Below are 14,444 nucleotides of genomic sequence, written 5' to 3' on the forward strand. Positions count from 1 at the left end.
CAATCATAATAGCAGTAGTGATAATAATAAAGGACTCCTGGTGGTGTAACAGTAAAGCATTTGACTGCTAACCTGAAGGTTGGTGGTTCAAGCCTACCCAGCAGCTCCGCAGGAGAAAGACTTGGCGATCTGCTCCTGGTTTCCTAGATCACAGTCTAGAAAAACCCATGTGGCAGTTCTACTTTGTCACATGGGGCTGGTAGGAGTCGGAATCAACGTAACAGCACCTAACAACCACCGCCATGATAATAACATTAAAAGCAACCGTCACACATACAGCACCTAAAACGTTCTAAATATCTTCGTGTACTAACTTGTTTTATGCTCACAACACTCTATGAGGAAAGTACTGTTATCATCATCATTTCACACATATAGAACGGAAACCACGGAGGTTTAGAAACTTGTCTGGGGGCACACAGGTAAGAGGTGGCTGAGCTAGGAACTCAGGCTATCAGGCTCCAGGCTTTCAACCCACTGTGCATTATAGAAAAACTAAAAAAAAAATACTAGTTGAACTTTTTTTTTAAGTTACATATTCGGGTTCAGAAACTACATCCAGAGGCCCCCTCTATAAAGGTAACTCTCTGAACCCAGAAGGGATCTGAGATTCACAGATGCCATCCCTTCTCTGTCTCAGGTCTCTTTTTTGGGTACTCCATGACTTGGCCAGAGCTGGAAGGGGCCTCCGGGGCCAATGATTCCTGCCTGTTTTACAGATGAGGAAACTGAGGACCAGAAAGAAGCAACTTCTACAAGATTGTCCAATGGTAGAACTGACACTAGAACTGCCAAACAGGGGAGAGGGGCACACAAGGCCACTTGTCCAGACTGCGTGACAAGACAGAGGAGGCAGAAAGAGGATAGGAGAACACCTGGACGAGAGGAAGGAAAGGATGCTCCAGACCCCCACCCCCACCAGGAGGCACCCCAAGCCAGCCCCAGTCCTCCCCTCCAACCCTGCTACTGCTCACCCTGTGTGGACTGCTCGCCAGCCTGGGTACGCCGCACATGGGCAAACACCTCCTCGCCAGGACATCTCATCAGGGCCAGGTAGGCATTGATTCGGACCTCAGCATCCTCCTCGGGGGTTTGGTATAGGCGGAAGAGCACGGATCGCTGGCTTGGGCAGAGGGAAGGCCATCAGCCTGAGCCCACCCACCTATACCCAGGAATGCAATATCTCCTGACTGCCCAGGCTCCATCAGGTGGCCCCAGTGCCTTGACCCAGCTTTCCCAACATCTCCACTGCTGGACGCCTTCCCAACACACACTCACCCATGGTCCAGCTGTGAGAGGTAGCAGGGGTTTCCCAGCTATGCAACCCCAGGTCCTCTGACCTCTCCAACCCAGAGCCTTGGCAATTTCAATACAGAACTAAATGTAAACAATTGGTGTATCTGTGTCCCAATAAAACTTTATTTACAAAAACAAGTGGTGGGCCAGATGTAGTTTGCAGAACTACACACTAGAGGATTTGGAGTGCAGAATGACGTTTGTAATGATATGCTTTATGTATTTATTTGATGAACACGTGCCTCCCACACCAAACAGGCTCTGCGATGGCAGAGACCCGGACACCTGATCCCACCAGTGCCTAGCCTGGTGACCCACACATAGTAAGTGCTCTGTAAAGATGTGATGAATGAACAAATGAATAAGTGAGTTAATAAACAGTGGTTCAAGATCCAATTCCACTGCCCGATCCCAAACCAGTGATGTTGTAACACAAGGAGCTCACATCTGCAGAGCAGGGAATCCTCCGGAAGGCCTGGATGGCCCCCAGCCGAACCTCAGGGGCGTTGCTCCTCAGAGTTGCGCAGGCGCTCAGCATGGGAGTGAGAGCTGTGGCTGCCAGGCCGGCATTGCCAATCGCCTTCAGCATGAGCTGGAGCTAGAACAAGATGGTAGCAGGGCCATGGGGCCTGGGCAGGGCACCAGCCTCACTTGCTGGTTCCCAGGGCACAGGTGATACCAAGGGCCCCAGGGTCAGGGCACTGACTATCCTCACCTGGCCAATGTCCGAGGGGTCCTGGCAGGAACAGTTCCGGCCCAAAGTGGCTCCGAGGATCCTCATAAGGGCGCTGATACCAGGCAACCGGTCACAGGGCCCATCCAGAGAGGCACAGAGGTTATATGCCAGGGCTGAGATGCTGAGGAAGGCACTGGGACTGGCCTCTGGCGTCTGCAGCAGTGGCTGGGGACAGAAACCAACCCACCCACCCCAAGGTGGCTGGTCAAGGGTCATTCACGGGCTTCCCTGTGGGGAGATCCTACTGGGATGCTTCCTACAAACCCAGAGGCCTACCCCCGCCCGTGAAATTCTAGACAAAGTGGTCTGTGGTGGGGTCCAGGCACTGAGCATTTCTAAAAGCACACAGGGGCACTTGTTATGTGCATTTAAGATGGAGAAGCACATCACCACGCTAACACTGGGTTCTCATCCCAGGGCAAGGCACCTTGGTCGGGGGCAGGGGACATCTGGCAATGTCTGAAGGCATTTTTTGTTGTCTGAGGGGTGCTCCTGGCACCTAGTAGGTAGGGGCCAGGGATGCTGCTCAACATCTTACAAGGGCACAGGATAGAAGACAACCCCTCGCAACAGAGGTTTTCTGGCTCCAGAGGTCAATGTCAAGGTTGAGAAACCCTAGGCTCAATCACCAATTTAGGGTGGCAGGGTGGGGTGGCTGTTATGGATTGAATGTGTCCTCCCCAAATACGTGTTGGAATCCTAAGCGCTATACCTGTGGATGTAATCCTGTTTGGAAGCAGAGTTGTCTCTGTTATGTTAATGAGATCATACAAGCGTAGGGTGGGCCCTAAACCTGATGACTTCTGACTTATAGAAAGAACAGACACACACATGAAGACAGACACTATGAGAGGATCACCAAGGAGCCAAGGAACACCTGGGGCTACCAACAAGGAAGGATTTAACAAAGCTGTGAGACCCTGAGTTGGACTTCTAGCCTCCAGTACTGTGAGAAAATAAATTTCTGTTCTTTAAAACCACCCACGTGGTATTTGTGTTATAGCAGGTGATGGCTGAACAACATGATGAATGTAATTAACGTCACTGAATTGTACACGTAAAAATTTTAAATGGCAAATGACATTACATATATACTCACCACGTTAAAAAAAAAGAAGCTATGCATTCCATACCTGTTACCTTTGTTTTTAATGTAATTTCTCTAATTGCAAGTTCATATGATTTACTTTTTAATAACAGCCGTGTTTAACAACTGGCTCATAAAAATCTGGGAGGCCTGGCATCCAGCTCTTGCACACCGATGTCAGGACTGCCTCTCTGGGCACCAGAGCCCAGCTCCTCTGTCCATCTGCCCTGCCCTGAAGTGGGCCCCAGGGCACCTTGGGCCCAGCTCCCTGAGGAGCAGAAGTTGACTCTAGTCCTCCTTTGGGGGCCAGACCACCCTACTCACCCAGGCCTATCTCTTCCGGGGGCCTTGAAATGGCAGCAACTGTGCGCAGGTGGAGTGTGACGGGCTAGTCCAGCTCCTGGGCAAAGCCCAGCCTCCCAGATGCCCAGCCACCCTCACCCCGGGCCACAAAAACCTTCAAATGAGAGGAAAGTAAACAGGGGACTCAGGGCTGGGGAGAGCTGGTTCTAGAACTCTGGGAGGAAAATGAGAGAAATGTGATTAATTTAATCAACACTCAGATGGCTCTGTTGTTAATCATCACACACATCGCCTTCTTAACCCTCACTCACGATTGCAAACAAGGAAGGAGTGACTGCCGTTTCCATTTTGCAGAGAAGCCTGATACACAGAGACATCAAGTGACTTGCCCAAGGCCGCCCAGCTAGGACATGGTGGAAACTGAACACTCTGGCGCCAAGGCCAGGTATTACCACACCCTCAACTGCTTTTCGGAATGCAAACTCTGGCTCGCTCGTGAAAACCAGGCCCCTGGGCACCAGAGGCAGGTGCAGCCCCAGTGCAGGGGAATCTTGGCCTCACAGGGAGAGAATATCTCTGCACCAGTGCTGTTCCTTAGACACATGATTCTTAACCTGGTTTGTGCGAGGGGGTCTGCATGTGTGCATCTTGGCTGGCAAGCATTTGAGAATCTGTGTCTGTGTGTGCGTTCCCATGGGGTGTACACGCATCCTGGTGTACATATGCATCCTAGTGGGGGGCCTGTGCACATGTGTCCCTGTGTGAGCACTTCATATGTATGCATGTGTCTTGGTGTGTGTGTGCACACCCACGAGTCCCATGGTGAGTGTGCACACACTGTGCATGTCCCAGTGTGGGTGCGTGTTCCAATGTGTATGTGTCCTCGTTTGTGTCTGTACATGTCCCTGTGTGCACATGTTCCAGTGTATATGTATGTGTGTGTGCATGTGTGCACATCCCAGTGTGGATGCGTGTTCCAACATGAGTATCTCCTATATGCACATGTCCTAGCGCACCCTGGTACATGTGTGCACATGTCCTTTATATCCCTGTGTGTGTACATACGTGTGCACGTGTGTCCCAGTATATTTCATGGTGTGCGTGTCCAGTGTGGGTGAGGTGTGCCTCGGTGTGTACCTGCATCAGTGTGTGTGTGTGTGCACCTCAGGGTGCACTGCGAGTCTTGGTGTGTGTCTCAGTGTGTACGTCTCTTGATACATCTCAGTGTGTGGGTACTTGTCGCGTTGGAGGTATGTGAACATGTGCCCTGTGGGTGTGTGTCTTTGCCTGTCCCCATGAGTACGTGTCCCTGTATGGGAGCATCCTGATGTGTGCTAGAGTGTGCCTCAGTGTCTATGTCTGTGTACATGTTCCATGTGTGTGCACATGGGAGGCATGTCCCACATGTGTGCATGTATCTTGTGTGCGTGTGTATGTGTGTGCACCTGAGGATGCATGTGTGTGAGTCTTGGGCTCTATGTCTCAATGTGTGTTTTCTTTGTGAAAGGAGGGGGGCTGTGTAGCTTGAAAAAGCACATTCAATGTTATTCCATATTTGGTAAACGAAAACAAACACTCCCTGTTTTCTTAACACAAAGGAGGGGAAGCAGGGCTGGCTGGGAGGGCAGGGGTTATGAAAAGATGGAGAAAGGTCAATCAGACTTGTAGACGGAAGCTTCCAGGCTGCCAGAGATGGTGCCAGGGGCTCTACCACTGCCTACTTTGCCCTAGGAAGGCTGTCAGGGGGTTGGGAGTAACCCAGGACCAGGGTTAGAGCCACCCTGCACCCTGAGGGCCACATGGCTTCCAGGGAACCCGGGTCTGCAAGCCTCATCAGTGGCCCTGGAGGGCAGTGGAACCAGTGCCAGCCCTGGGTACCCAGACTGGCCCAGACAGTAGGGACGCGGTTTGGTCAGTGACTGCCCTAGGGTAAATATCTCAAAGGCCAGCCAGCCCCACTTGCGGAGAACCAGAAAGCCAGAAATTAATGCAGAAACCTCTTACTTGAACGGGCTTGGTTATACTTCAATTAAAAGTCTGTTTAAAACATTCACTGTTTTTAAACTTTTAAAGATGGAAAGATAAAATTATTCCCAAACCCATGACTCTTATACAACTGATTTCATGTTTCCCATGTAACTTCAACGCTCACTCATCTCATAGAAAACCCAATTCTTCTCTGTCCTCTCAAAACCAATCCTCCCCCTTCCTTAAGAAGTTAAACACAGAATTACCATATGACCCAGCAATTTCACTCCTAGGTATAGTACCCAAGACTTGAAAGCTGGGACTTAAACCGATACTTGTGCATTGGTGTCCATGGCAAGCACTATTCACAGTAGCCAAAAGGTGAAAACAACCCAAGTGTCCATCAATAAATGAAAAAACAAACCAAACCAAACCCATTGCTGTCGAGTCAATTCCGACTCACAGCCACCCTGTAGCACAGAGTAGAACTGCCCCATAGAGTTTCCAAGGAGCACCTGGTGGATTTGAACTGCTGACCTTTTGGTTAGCAGCTATAGCACTTAACCACTATGCCACCAGGGTTTTGCAGTAGATGAAAGGATAAATAAAATGTGTACATACACACAACGGAATATTATTCAGCCATGAAGAGAAATGAAATCCTGATACATGCTACAACATGGACGACCCTTGAAAACATTATTCTGAGTGAAAGAAGTCAGACACAAAAGGACAAATATTGTATGATCCCACTTATACGAACTACCTAGAATAGGCAAATGTATAGAGACAAAAGGTCATTAGAGCTTATCAGGGGCTGGGGGAGGACAGAACAGAAGTTATGGCCAGGGCTTTGAACCCCTGCTGAGAACTTGCATTTCTAACAAGTTCCCATGGCTTTGACCTTCTCCATCACTCAGTGTTGCCTGCTCTTGACACTCACATGATGAGCTTGACCTTTCTGGGGCCTGGCGGCTTTCCCGTGACATTTTCTGCGAGACTCATCTGTGTCGTTGTCGTCACGAGGGTCAGGATTCTGTCCTTCTCCATTGCTGGGCTGTGTTAGGGACCAATTCTGAGAACCACTAGTAGAAAAAAAAAAGTAGAGCCCCCCCCAAAAAACCCACTGCCATCGAGTCAATTACAACTCATAGCAACCCTACAGGACAGAGTAGAACTGCCCATAGAGTATCCAAGGAGTGTCTGGTGGAGTCAAACAACTGACCTTTTGGTTAGCAACCGTAGCTCTTAACCACTGCGCCACCAGGGTTTCCGCTTGTAGAGCAGTGGTTCTCAAAATTTACTATACATAAGAACCACCTGGGAATTCTGTTAAACTGTAGATTCTAATTCAATATATCTGGGGTGTATATCTCGTTCCAGTTCAAACTCCCAGTTATAGCTGAAGGGGTACAGTGTCTGTTTGGGGTGATGAAAAATAGATGGTGGTGATGGTCGCGCAAATGGTGAATGGAATTAATGTCCCTGAACTGTATACTGAAAAATGGTTGAAATGGCGAATATTTTGGTATATGTACTTTATGACAATACAATTAAAACCAACCAACCCTCCCCAGAAGGCAAAGCCATAAAGCTCGTAGAAGAAAATACAGGAGCATCGCAACCTTGGGGAGGTAAAGCACTAGCTAGAGAAGACTGTAACGTGGACTTCACCAAAATTAAGGACTTTTGTTCAACAAAACACCATTACGAGAGGAAATGGCAAGGAGGCAAAGGAACACAGCCCAGCAATGGAGAAGGACAGAATCCTGACCCTCATGATGACAACGACACAGATGAGTCTCGCAGAAAATGTCACGGGAAAGCCGCCAGGCCCCAGAAAGGTCAAGCTCATCATGTGAGTGTCAAGAGCAGGCAACACTGAGTGATGGAGAAGGTCAAAGCCACGGTGACCTGGCCATGGGGCACGAAGGAGCCCCTGGGAGCCGGAAACGTCCTCTATCTCATTCTGGGAGTGGTGACACAAGTGAACATGTGGGCGAAAATGCATCTAGCTGTACACCTAAGAGTGCTGTAGTTTCCTGAATGCATAGTTTACAATGTGATTTCAAACACACACCACCAGATGCAGCGTGCACCCTGGGTGGAAACGGGTGAAATCCAAGGAGAAGTCCAGAGTCTGGTTAACAGCAATGTACCCGTGTTAGTTTCTGGGCTGTGACAGGTGCACATGGTGAAGGAAGGTGTTAACATGGCGGGAGCCGGGAGGGGTACACGGGAACTCTGTCCTATCCTGGCAACTTTTCCGTAAATCTAAAATTTTTCCAAAATAAAGTTTATTAAATCTCCCTCTCTCTTCAGTCTCTGTGTCTGTCTCTCTCCGTCTTTAGTTCTCTGTTTCCTCTCTCTTTCATCTCTCTCTGTGTCCTTATTTTTCCATCTGTCTCCCTGTCTTTGTAGCTGTCTCTCTCCCACCTTTGCAGGCTGCACTAATTGTGCCTGTATGTCCGGGACAATCCTGGCACATGGCACACCCCTGCTAGCTGGATGAAATGACGGGCACACACAGCCCAGGTGGTACTGCCCCGCCGCCAGCTCACAGCCCTAGTCTAGAAGCACAAGGTCACGGTGAGGCAGCAGAGGGAGACTTGGGGCTTCACCTACTTAGTTCGCTGCCTGTCCCTGACAAGCAAGAACAGCAGCCATGTATGTGATACGCTGCACATGCCATCACCCCTCATTTTAATCCTCATGGTAACCCCACGAAATAGGCCCATTTCAATGACGAGGAAACTGAGGCACAGAAAAGTTAAGTGCTTTGCCCGGCATCATACTAGTCAGGCACAGAGCTGGGATGTGAACTTGGGAATCCTGGAACCAGAGTTTATGGTTTTAACCATCGCACTGAAGCCTAAATGAACAAATGAATGAATGAAGGGAAGGGGGAAAAAAGGGAAGAAAGAGGAGATGTTCCCAGAGGGGACTAACCGTGCCCAGCACTGGTGTGAGCCCTGGATAGGTTTTGGTGGTGCTGGCATCCCTGGTAGCCATGAGCTGCAGGCAGGCAGGCCAGGTTTGCATGTCATGCCCCTCAGAGCCCAGGCCTGGCTCCAAGTAGGACCCCGACTCGTGTCTGCTCAGCTGAGCTGAGCCAACCACACTGCCTTCTGGGAAAGGCCCCACTAGGAACCCTGAAGTCAGGGGTCAGAAGACAGGTGCTCCTTATACTCCACCTGAAGAGACAGCCAGAGCCCAACAAACACAGGAGACACCCTCGTCCAATGTAGGGTCTGATACCCCAGGACTCTGCTGGCCAGTCACAGCTGGAAAGTGTTTCTACTCAACTCCCTCTGATGGCTTAAGTCCTCACCCACCTTCACCTGGGACATCAGGGTGAGAGGTGCCGAGCGCCACCCCCCAAGCAGTGAGGACGTACCCCATAATCCGAGGGAAGGGAGAGCAGCAGCATCACCTTGGGCAAGATGCCCAGACTCTTTTAGTCCTCAGTTTCCTCATTTGTAAAATGGGAAAAAAAGAGCACCTACTTCATAGAAGCATCATGAGGGTTAAATAAGGCCTGCATGTGTTGCTATAAATTCTTAGCCTAGTTTCCCCCAGATTTCCTAATTTCAAGACTCATTAATCATGGTTGTTCACAGCAATAATAATAACAGCGGCTCTATATAAATATATCCAGACTCAAGCCAGACTCCAGACAAAGGGCTTTACATGCAGTGTCTCATTTCTCACCATGAGCCCTGGAGGCAGGTTCTTGCTCCATCCCCATTTTACAGATCAGAAAACAGGCTCAGAGAGGTTAAGTTACTTGCCTGGGATCACACAGCTAGGAAGCACACTGCAGAGGCTCAAACCCAGATCCCTCTGATGCCAAAGCCTGCACATAACCTGACACAGAGGCCCAAGGCCTATACCAGACCAGCCCCGCTACAGGTCCTCCAGGACAAGAGGAGCCCCTCACCATGTTTGCGGAGGGATAATAACATGGGGGTCCGGGTGGGGAGGGGCAGGGGCTCACCAGCAGTGTGAGGACCATGGTGTCCGTGGGCTGCGGGAGGAAAGCCAGTGACCAGAGCCAGGCCTCTGCCTCATCGGCCTCCACCTCCCCAGTGTTGATGAGTTCCCGCATGAGGTACACACAGTGCTCGGTGCCACAGCAGGGCAGGGCGTCCACCAGCGGCTGCCTGAAACATGAGAGTCCACGGGGTATCAGGAGAGGAACCCACACCTTCATCTCAGATGCCTTAGGGTGTCAGAGGGGAAACCCAGGCTCCAATGCACCCAAACTCATACACTTCAAAGGGGCCAAGCTAGACCTTGGACCCAGGCAGCCTAGCCCAGAGACAAGCTCTTAGGCCCCACAGGTACAGCAATAAACAAGTTGCTGTGAAATCTATTCTGCCTCTTGGTGACCCTACGTGTGTGTCAGAGTAGAACTGTGCTCCTTAGGTTTTTAATGGCTGATTTATCAGAAGTAGATTGCCAGGCCTTTCTTCCAAGGCACGTCTGGGTGGAGTTGAACCTCCAACCTTTCAGTTAACACCCAAGCATGTTAACCATTTGCACCACCCAGGGACAACAATCCTGGCAGCTCTGCCCATCAGAAAACCCAGTGGCTCTAGGGAACACGAATTCCCAACCACTGCTCTTCTGAAACCCATGAAGGCAAATGTCACCAGGTGAGGGTGAGAATCCCCTGCCATCGGACAGGAGACCACAGTTAGCAAATTGCCTCTATTCAAACCTCGAATACTCTTGGCCCCAGGTCAGGGTTTTTTGTTTGGGGTTTGTTTTTGTTTTGCTTGTTTGGAAATTGCAGTAAGATTAAGAATCTCATGACAGAAGCCAAGCTGCCAACTCTGTAGAAGTGTAGGTCTGAATAGAGAAATGATGGTCGAATGCAGGTGGGTCCCCCTGTTGGGGAGGAAAGGGGAGGCTCCCCAGAACTCAGGCTCCAGGAGGCAGCTGGAGGTATGGGTAGAGGTAGATTAAACCCTCCAACCCACACCTCCCCCCACTGTCATCCACCCCATAAACATCTGTAAGATGGGGATGTTGATGACTAGACCTGCCCCGAGATGACCATGCATCCTCAGGAACACAAAGGCCACTTGGTCTGAGTAACAGCTTCCCTGCCCTTCCCATCTGTCTCCCTGACATTTCCTCTGTCTTCCTTTAGATTTGTGCCCCCGGGAACTAGGCTCAGGGTGCAGGTGGAGGAAGAGGCAGCGGCAGCAAGAGAACTCTCTCAAGAGTGTCAGTCCTTTGGAAACTTCTAGATCTGGGAAAGTCCTCCTGACATCTAGGTGGGCAGGTGAGACACAGGGGCTTGAGGGAAAAACCAGAGTGACAAGGAGGGTGTGTGGCCAGGGGCCCAGGCAGCTCCATATGAAGTCTGGCAGGCCCTTGGCACTTCTACTCAGAGACCCCTCTCTACGCCAAGCATAATTAAACAAGCACAGGTCAAAATATCATTTGTATTCAAGGATGTAAGAACTGGATTAAGAAGCAGAGGCCACCTGAGTTCAAATCCCAACTCTACTGTGTGACCCTGGGCAAGTTTCCTTAACTGCTCTGTGCTCTGTAGGGATAATAATACCACCTACCCCATGGGGTGGAAACCTTGGTGGCATAGTGGTTAAATGCTATGGCTGCTAATCAAAAGGTCAGCAGTTTGAATCCGCCAGGCACTCCTTGGAAACTCTATGGGGCAGTTCTACTCTGTCCTATTGGGCCGCTATGAGTAGGAATCAACTCAACGGCAACGAGTTTACCCCATGGGGTTGTTGGGAGGATTAAATGAGAAAATACAGACAAAGGGCTTGAAAAGGTACTGGACACACACTAAGTCTCCGCATATGGTGCGTTAGCTATTATGTTTTACAGTCATTCGATTAAACGCTTGGTAATGTTGGGGAGGCCCTGGATGGTGCAAACAGGCTCAGTTGCTAACGAAAGGTTGGAGGTACAAGTCTACCCAGATCTGCTTCTGAAAAATCAGCCATTGAAAACCCTATGGAGCGCAGTTCTACTCTGACACACATGGGGTCGCTGTGAGTCAGAACTTACTCGACAGCAACTTGTTAATGCTGATTTTTGCAGGGGGTTTTTTCCTTCCATATCTTGGAGTCAATACATTTTTTCAGGTCTCAAATATTTTTGAGAGCCCCTGAAAAGCTCACAGGCCCAAGCTCTGTGTGTTCAGGGCCTGATGGATGGGTAGGAGCCCTAAGCCCTACCCTGCACAGTCCTGAGTTAGGGCCTCAAAAGTTCTCTCTGTACTTGGTGGTCTCTTTGGCCCCAGGTCAGCAGCATCTGAGTGGCCAGCCCAGCCTATCACCACCCCTGAGTTCCACCCACCCACCCCCCACAGCAGAAGGATACCCAAGGCCCATTGGAATGCTAATTCCAGCAAGAGGGTCCTGTCTGGGAGAGAGAACAATAGTCTTCTTTATCCAGCCAGGCCCTTCAGCTCCTACCCTGGGGCAGGATGGGGCTAGAGTTCCTGTGGGAACTCCGGGCTCCCCACTTAATCTCCTTCTCCTGGGCAGACATCACCAGACTAAAGGACAAGTCAGTGTCACAGAGATATCGCCATCCATTGTGGGCTGAACTGTGCCCCCCAAAAGATATGTTCAAGTCTTAACCCTCAGTACCTGTGTGACCTCGTTTGGAAATACAGTCTTTGCAAATGGACTCACATTAAGATGAGATCATACTGGATTGCGGGGGGGCCTAAATCCAATGACTGCTGTCCTTAGAAGAGGAGAAGACACAGAGGCACACAGGGGAGAAGGCCACGTGATGATGAGGCAGAGTCTGGGGTGACGTAGCTACAAGCCAAGGAACTCCAGGGACTGCCGGCAACCACCACAAGTTGAAAGAGGCAAGGAGGGCTGTTCCCTAGAGCCTTCAGAGGGAGCATGGCCCTGCCAACACCTTGATTTCAGACTTCTAGCCTCCAGAACTGTGAGGTAATACATCATTTCTGTTGTTTTAAGGCACCCAGTTCATGGTACCTAGTTACAGAGCCCTTTTGGTATTGTTGCTGGGTGCAGTGGAGTTGATTTTCAACTCATATTGACCCCATGTGGCAGAGTAGAACTGCTCCATAGGGTTTTCTAGGCTGTAATCTTTATGGGAGCAGATCATCTGGTCTTTCAAGGAGCCACTGGGTAGGTTCAAACCACCAACCTTTCAGTCAGCAGCCAAGCACTTAACCGTTGTTACCACCAGGGCTCCCTAGGAAACTAATATCATCCATCCCTCAGTGGGGACCCAGGACAGTGCCAAGAACCCCCCAGCCCACCCAGGGACCCCCAGCAAGCTCCTTGTCCAGCCCCCCCCCACCGCCCCCCAGCAAGTCCCTTACCAGTTGTCCCGACATTTAAAGGAAGACTGCAGCCAGAGTTCCATCAGCTTCTCCGTGGAAAGGTCCCGGAGCTCAGTTACCAAAGTCACGAACAGTTCAGCGGCCTGGGAATGAGACGGGACGGACGGCATGAGAGGCTCAGCCAGGAGATGCCTGGGTGGGAAGCAGAGTGGGTAGAGGGAGGAGCAACCCCAAGGGTCCTCTTATCTGTGCCTCTGCCACCAGACATGACCACAGAGAAAGTGGGAATAACGCTGGTACCTTCTGCATAAAGTGTCCTAAGACCCAAAAAGATCATGCCGAATGCTTGGGTTTCTCTCCACTGAATCCCTAGGCCCCTGGCACAGAAGGTGGCACACTTCTGTTCTTTAATTTAACAAGTATTTATTGGGCACCTACTGTGTGCCAGGGATGTTGGTGGTTCAGCAGTAGAATTCTTGTCTTCTATGCGGGAGACCCAGGTTCAATTCCCTACCAATGTACTTCACACGCTCATCTGTTAGTGGAGGTTGTGTGTTGCTGTGATGCTGAACAGGTTTCAGCAGAGCTTTCAGACTAAGATGAACTAGGAAGAAAGGCCTGGTGATCTACTTCAGAAAATCAGCCAGTGAAAACCCTGTGGGTCACAACGGTCCGATCCATAACTGATCACGGGGATGGCACAGGACCAGGAAACGTTTCATTTCATTGCGCATGGGGTCATCATGAGTCAGGGGCCAACTCAGCAGTAGCTGATGACACCAGCTACGTGCCAGGCACTGCACTAGAGGCTAGGGATAAAATAGGTGAAAAACCAGACATGTTACCTACGCTCACGAGCTTTATGTTCCAACACAAGCTTGATAAACACTCGCTATGATTATAATCCAATTATTTTAATGAGACTCAGCGCATTTCCCGAGCTACGTAAGGTGGCAATCTTTTCTCAGTTTTCTGATGAAAAACAACTTATGACTGTTTTTCAGAATTATTAACTGCGGTGGCTAATAAAGCATGGTTGGGGAGCTTGCTCCTTGTACAGCCTCTGAGTGACCAAACACTCACAAAGGAAGAAACGACTCTATTCAAAGTGTGCACCCTTCAGGTTTCAGGAGATATTTGGTCTGGGAGATCTGCCCCCGCCTTCCCTCCTCCGTGTCTCTTTAATCTCAAGCCCACAGCATCGGCCTAGACCCAGAGCCCCACTTCCTGCTGGCAGCTCCATGCTTCCAACTTCCCCTGGGCTCAGCCAAGGCCAGGAGAGACACCCCTACCCAGCCAGGGGCTACTGATGCTGGTGACTGTGTCCCCGTGCACACAAGTTGTGCTCAGCAAGACGTGGGCTGCAGAAACAGGCCCTCCTGCCAGCCTGCCTGCCCCCAGAGTCCCAGGCAGCCGCCACATACTGTGCCTTCTCTTGGGGTAGTCCTGAGCTCTTCATGGACTGCCCCCTGCAAGACACAGCCAGCCCCTTGTGCAGGCTGCCTGCAGCTGTCCCAACAACCCCTGGCCACCACTGTCCTCAAAGACACTCTGTTGCCCCAGTTCAGGGCAGCTACCCTGGGCACTTGAGTCCAAACCAGCTGCCTTGCCCTCCGATAGGTGAATCCTCTCCCCACATCGACTATGATTCGCTGGGCAAGGAACACATATGCACTTTTAAGATAGTCAGCAAGTCTGCAGCCACCTCCAGGCCTGGCTAAGCCTCTTCCTGCCTGAAATGG

The 14,444-nt window shown here is 50.5% G+C and overlaps 1 protein-coding gene across 7 annotated transcripts in view; it reads right to left on the reverse strand.

The window, feature by feature from the left end:
- LOC104846619 (uncharacterized) overlaps window positions 1-14,444 on the reverse strand; it is a 157,555-nt gene that overhangs the window by 124,059 nt on the left and 19,052 nt on the right. For 6 of the 7 annotated variants that reach the window (XM_064295588.1, XM_064295591.1, XM_064295585.1 and 3 more), the window contains 5 exons: window positions 12,742-12,845; window positions 9,388-9,553; window positions 2,012-2,197; window positions 1,742-1,894; window positions 975-1,119 (listed from right to left, as the gene is read on the reverse strand). In XM_064295588.1, coding sequence (XP_064151658.1) covers window positions 975-1,119; window positions 1,742-1,894; window positions 2,012-2,197; window positions 9,388-9,553; window positions 12,742-12,845 — 754 coding nt within the window. Of the gene's footprint in view, window positions 1-974; window positions 1,120-1,741; window positions 1,895-2,011; window positions 2,198-9,387; window positions 9,554-12,070; window positions 12,299-12,741; window positions 12,846-14,444 lie in introns of those variants that run through there. The other variant, XM_064295587.1, reaches the window with a different exon arrangement.

The sequence above is a fragment of the Loxodonta africana genome, chromosome 12 (genome assembly GCF_030014295.1).
Source record: "Loxodonta africana isolate mLoxAfr1 chromosome 12, mLoxAfr1.hap2, whole genome shotgun sequence".
Taxonomy (NCBI): Eukaryota; Metazoa; Chordata; class Mammalia; order Proboscidea; family Elephantidae; genus Loxodonta; species Loxodonta africana.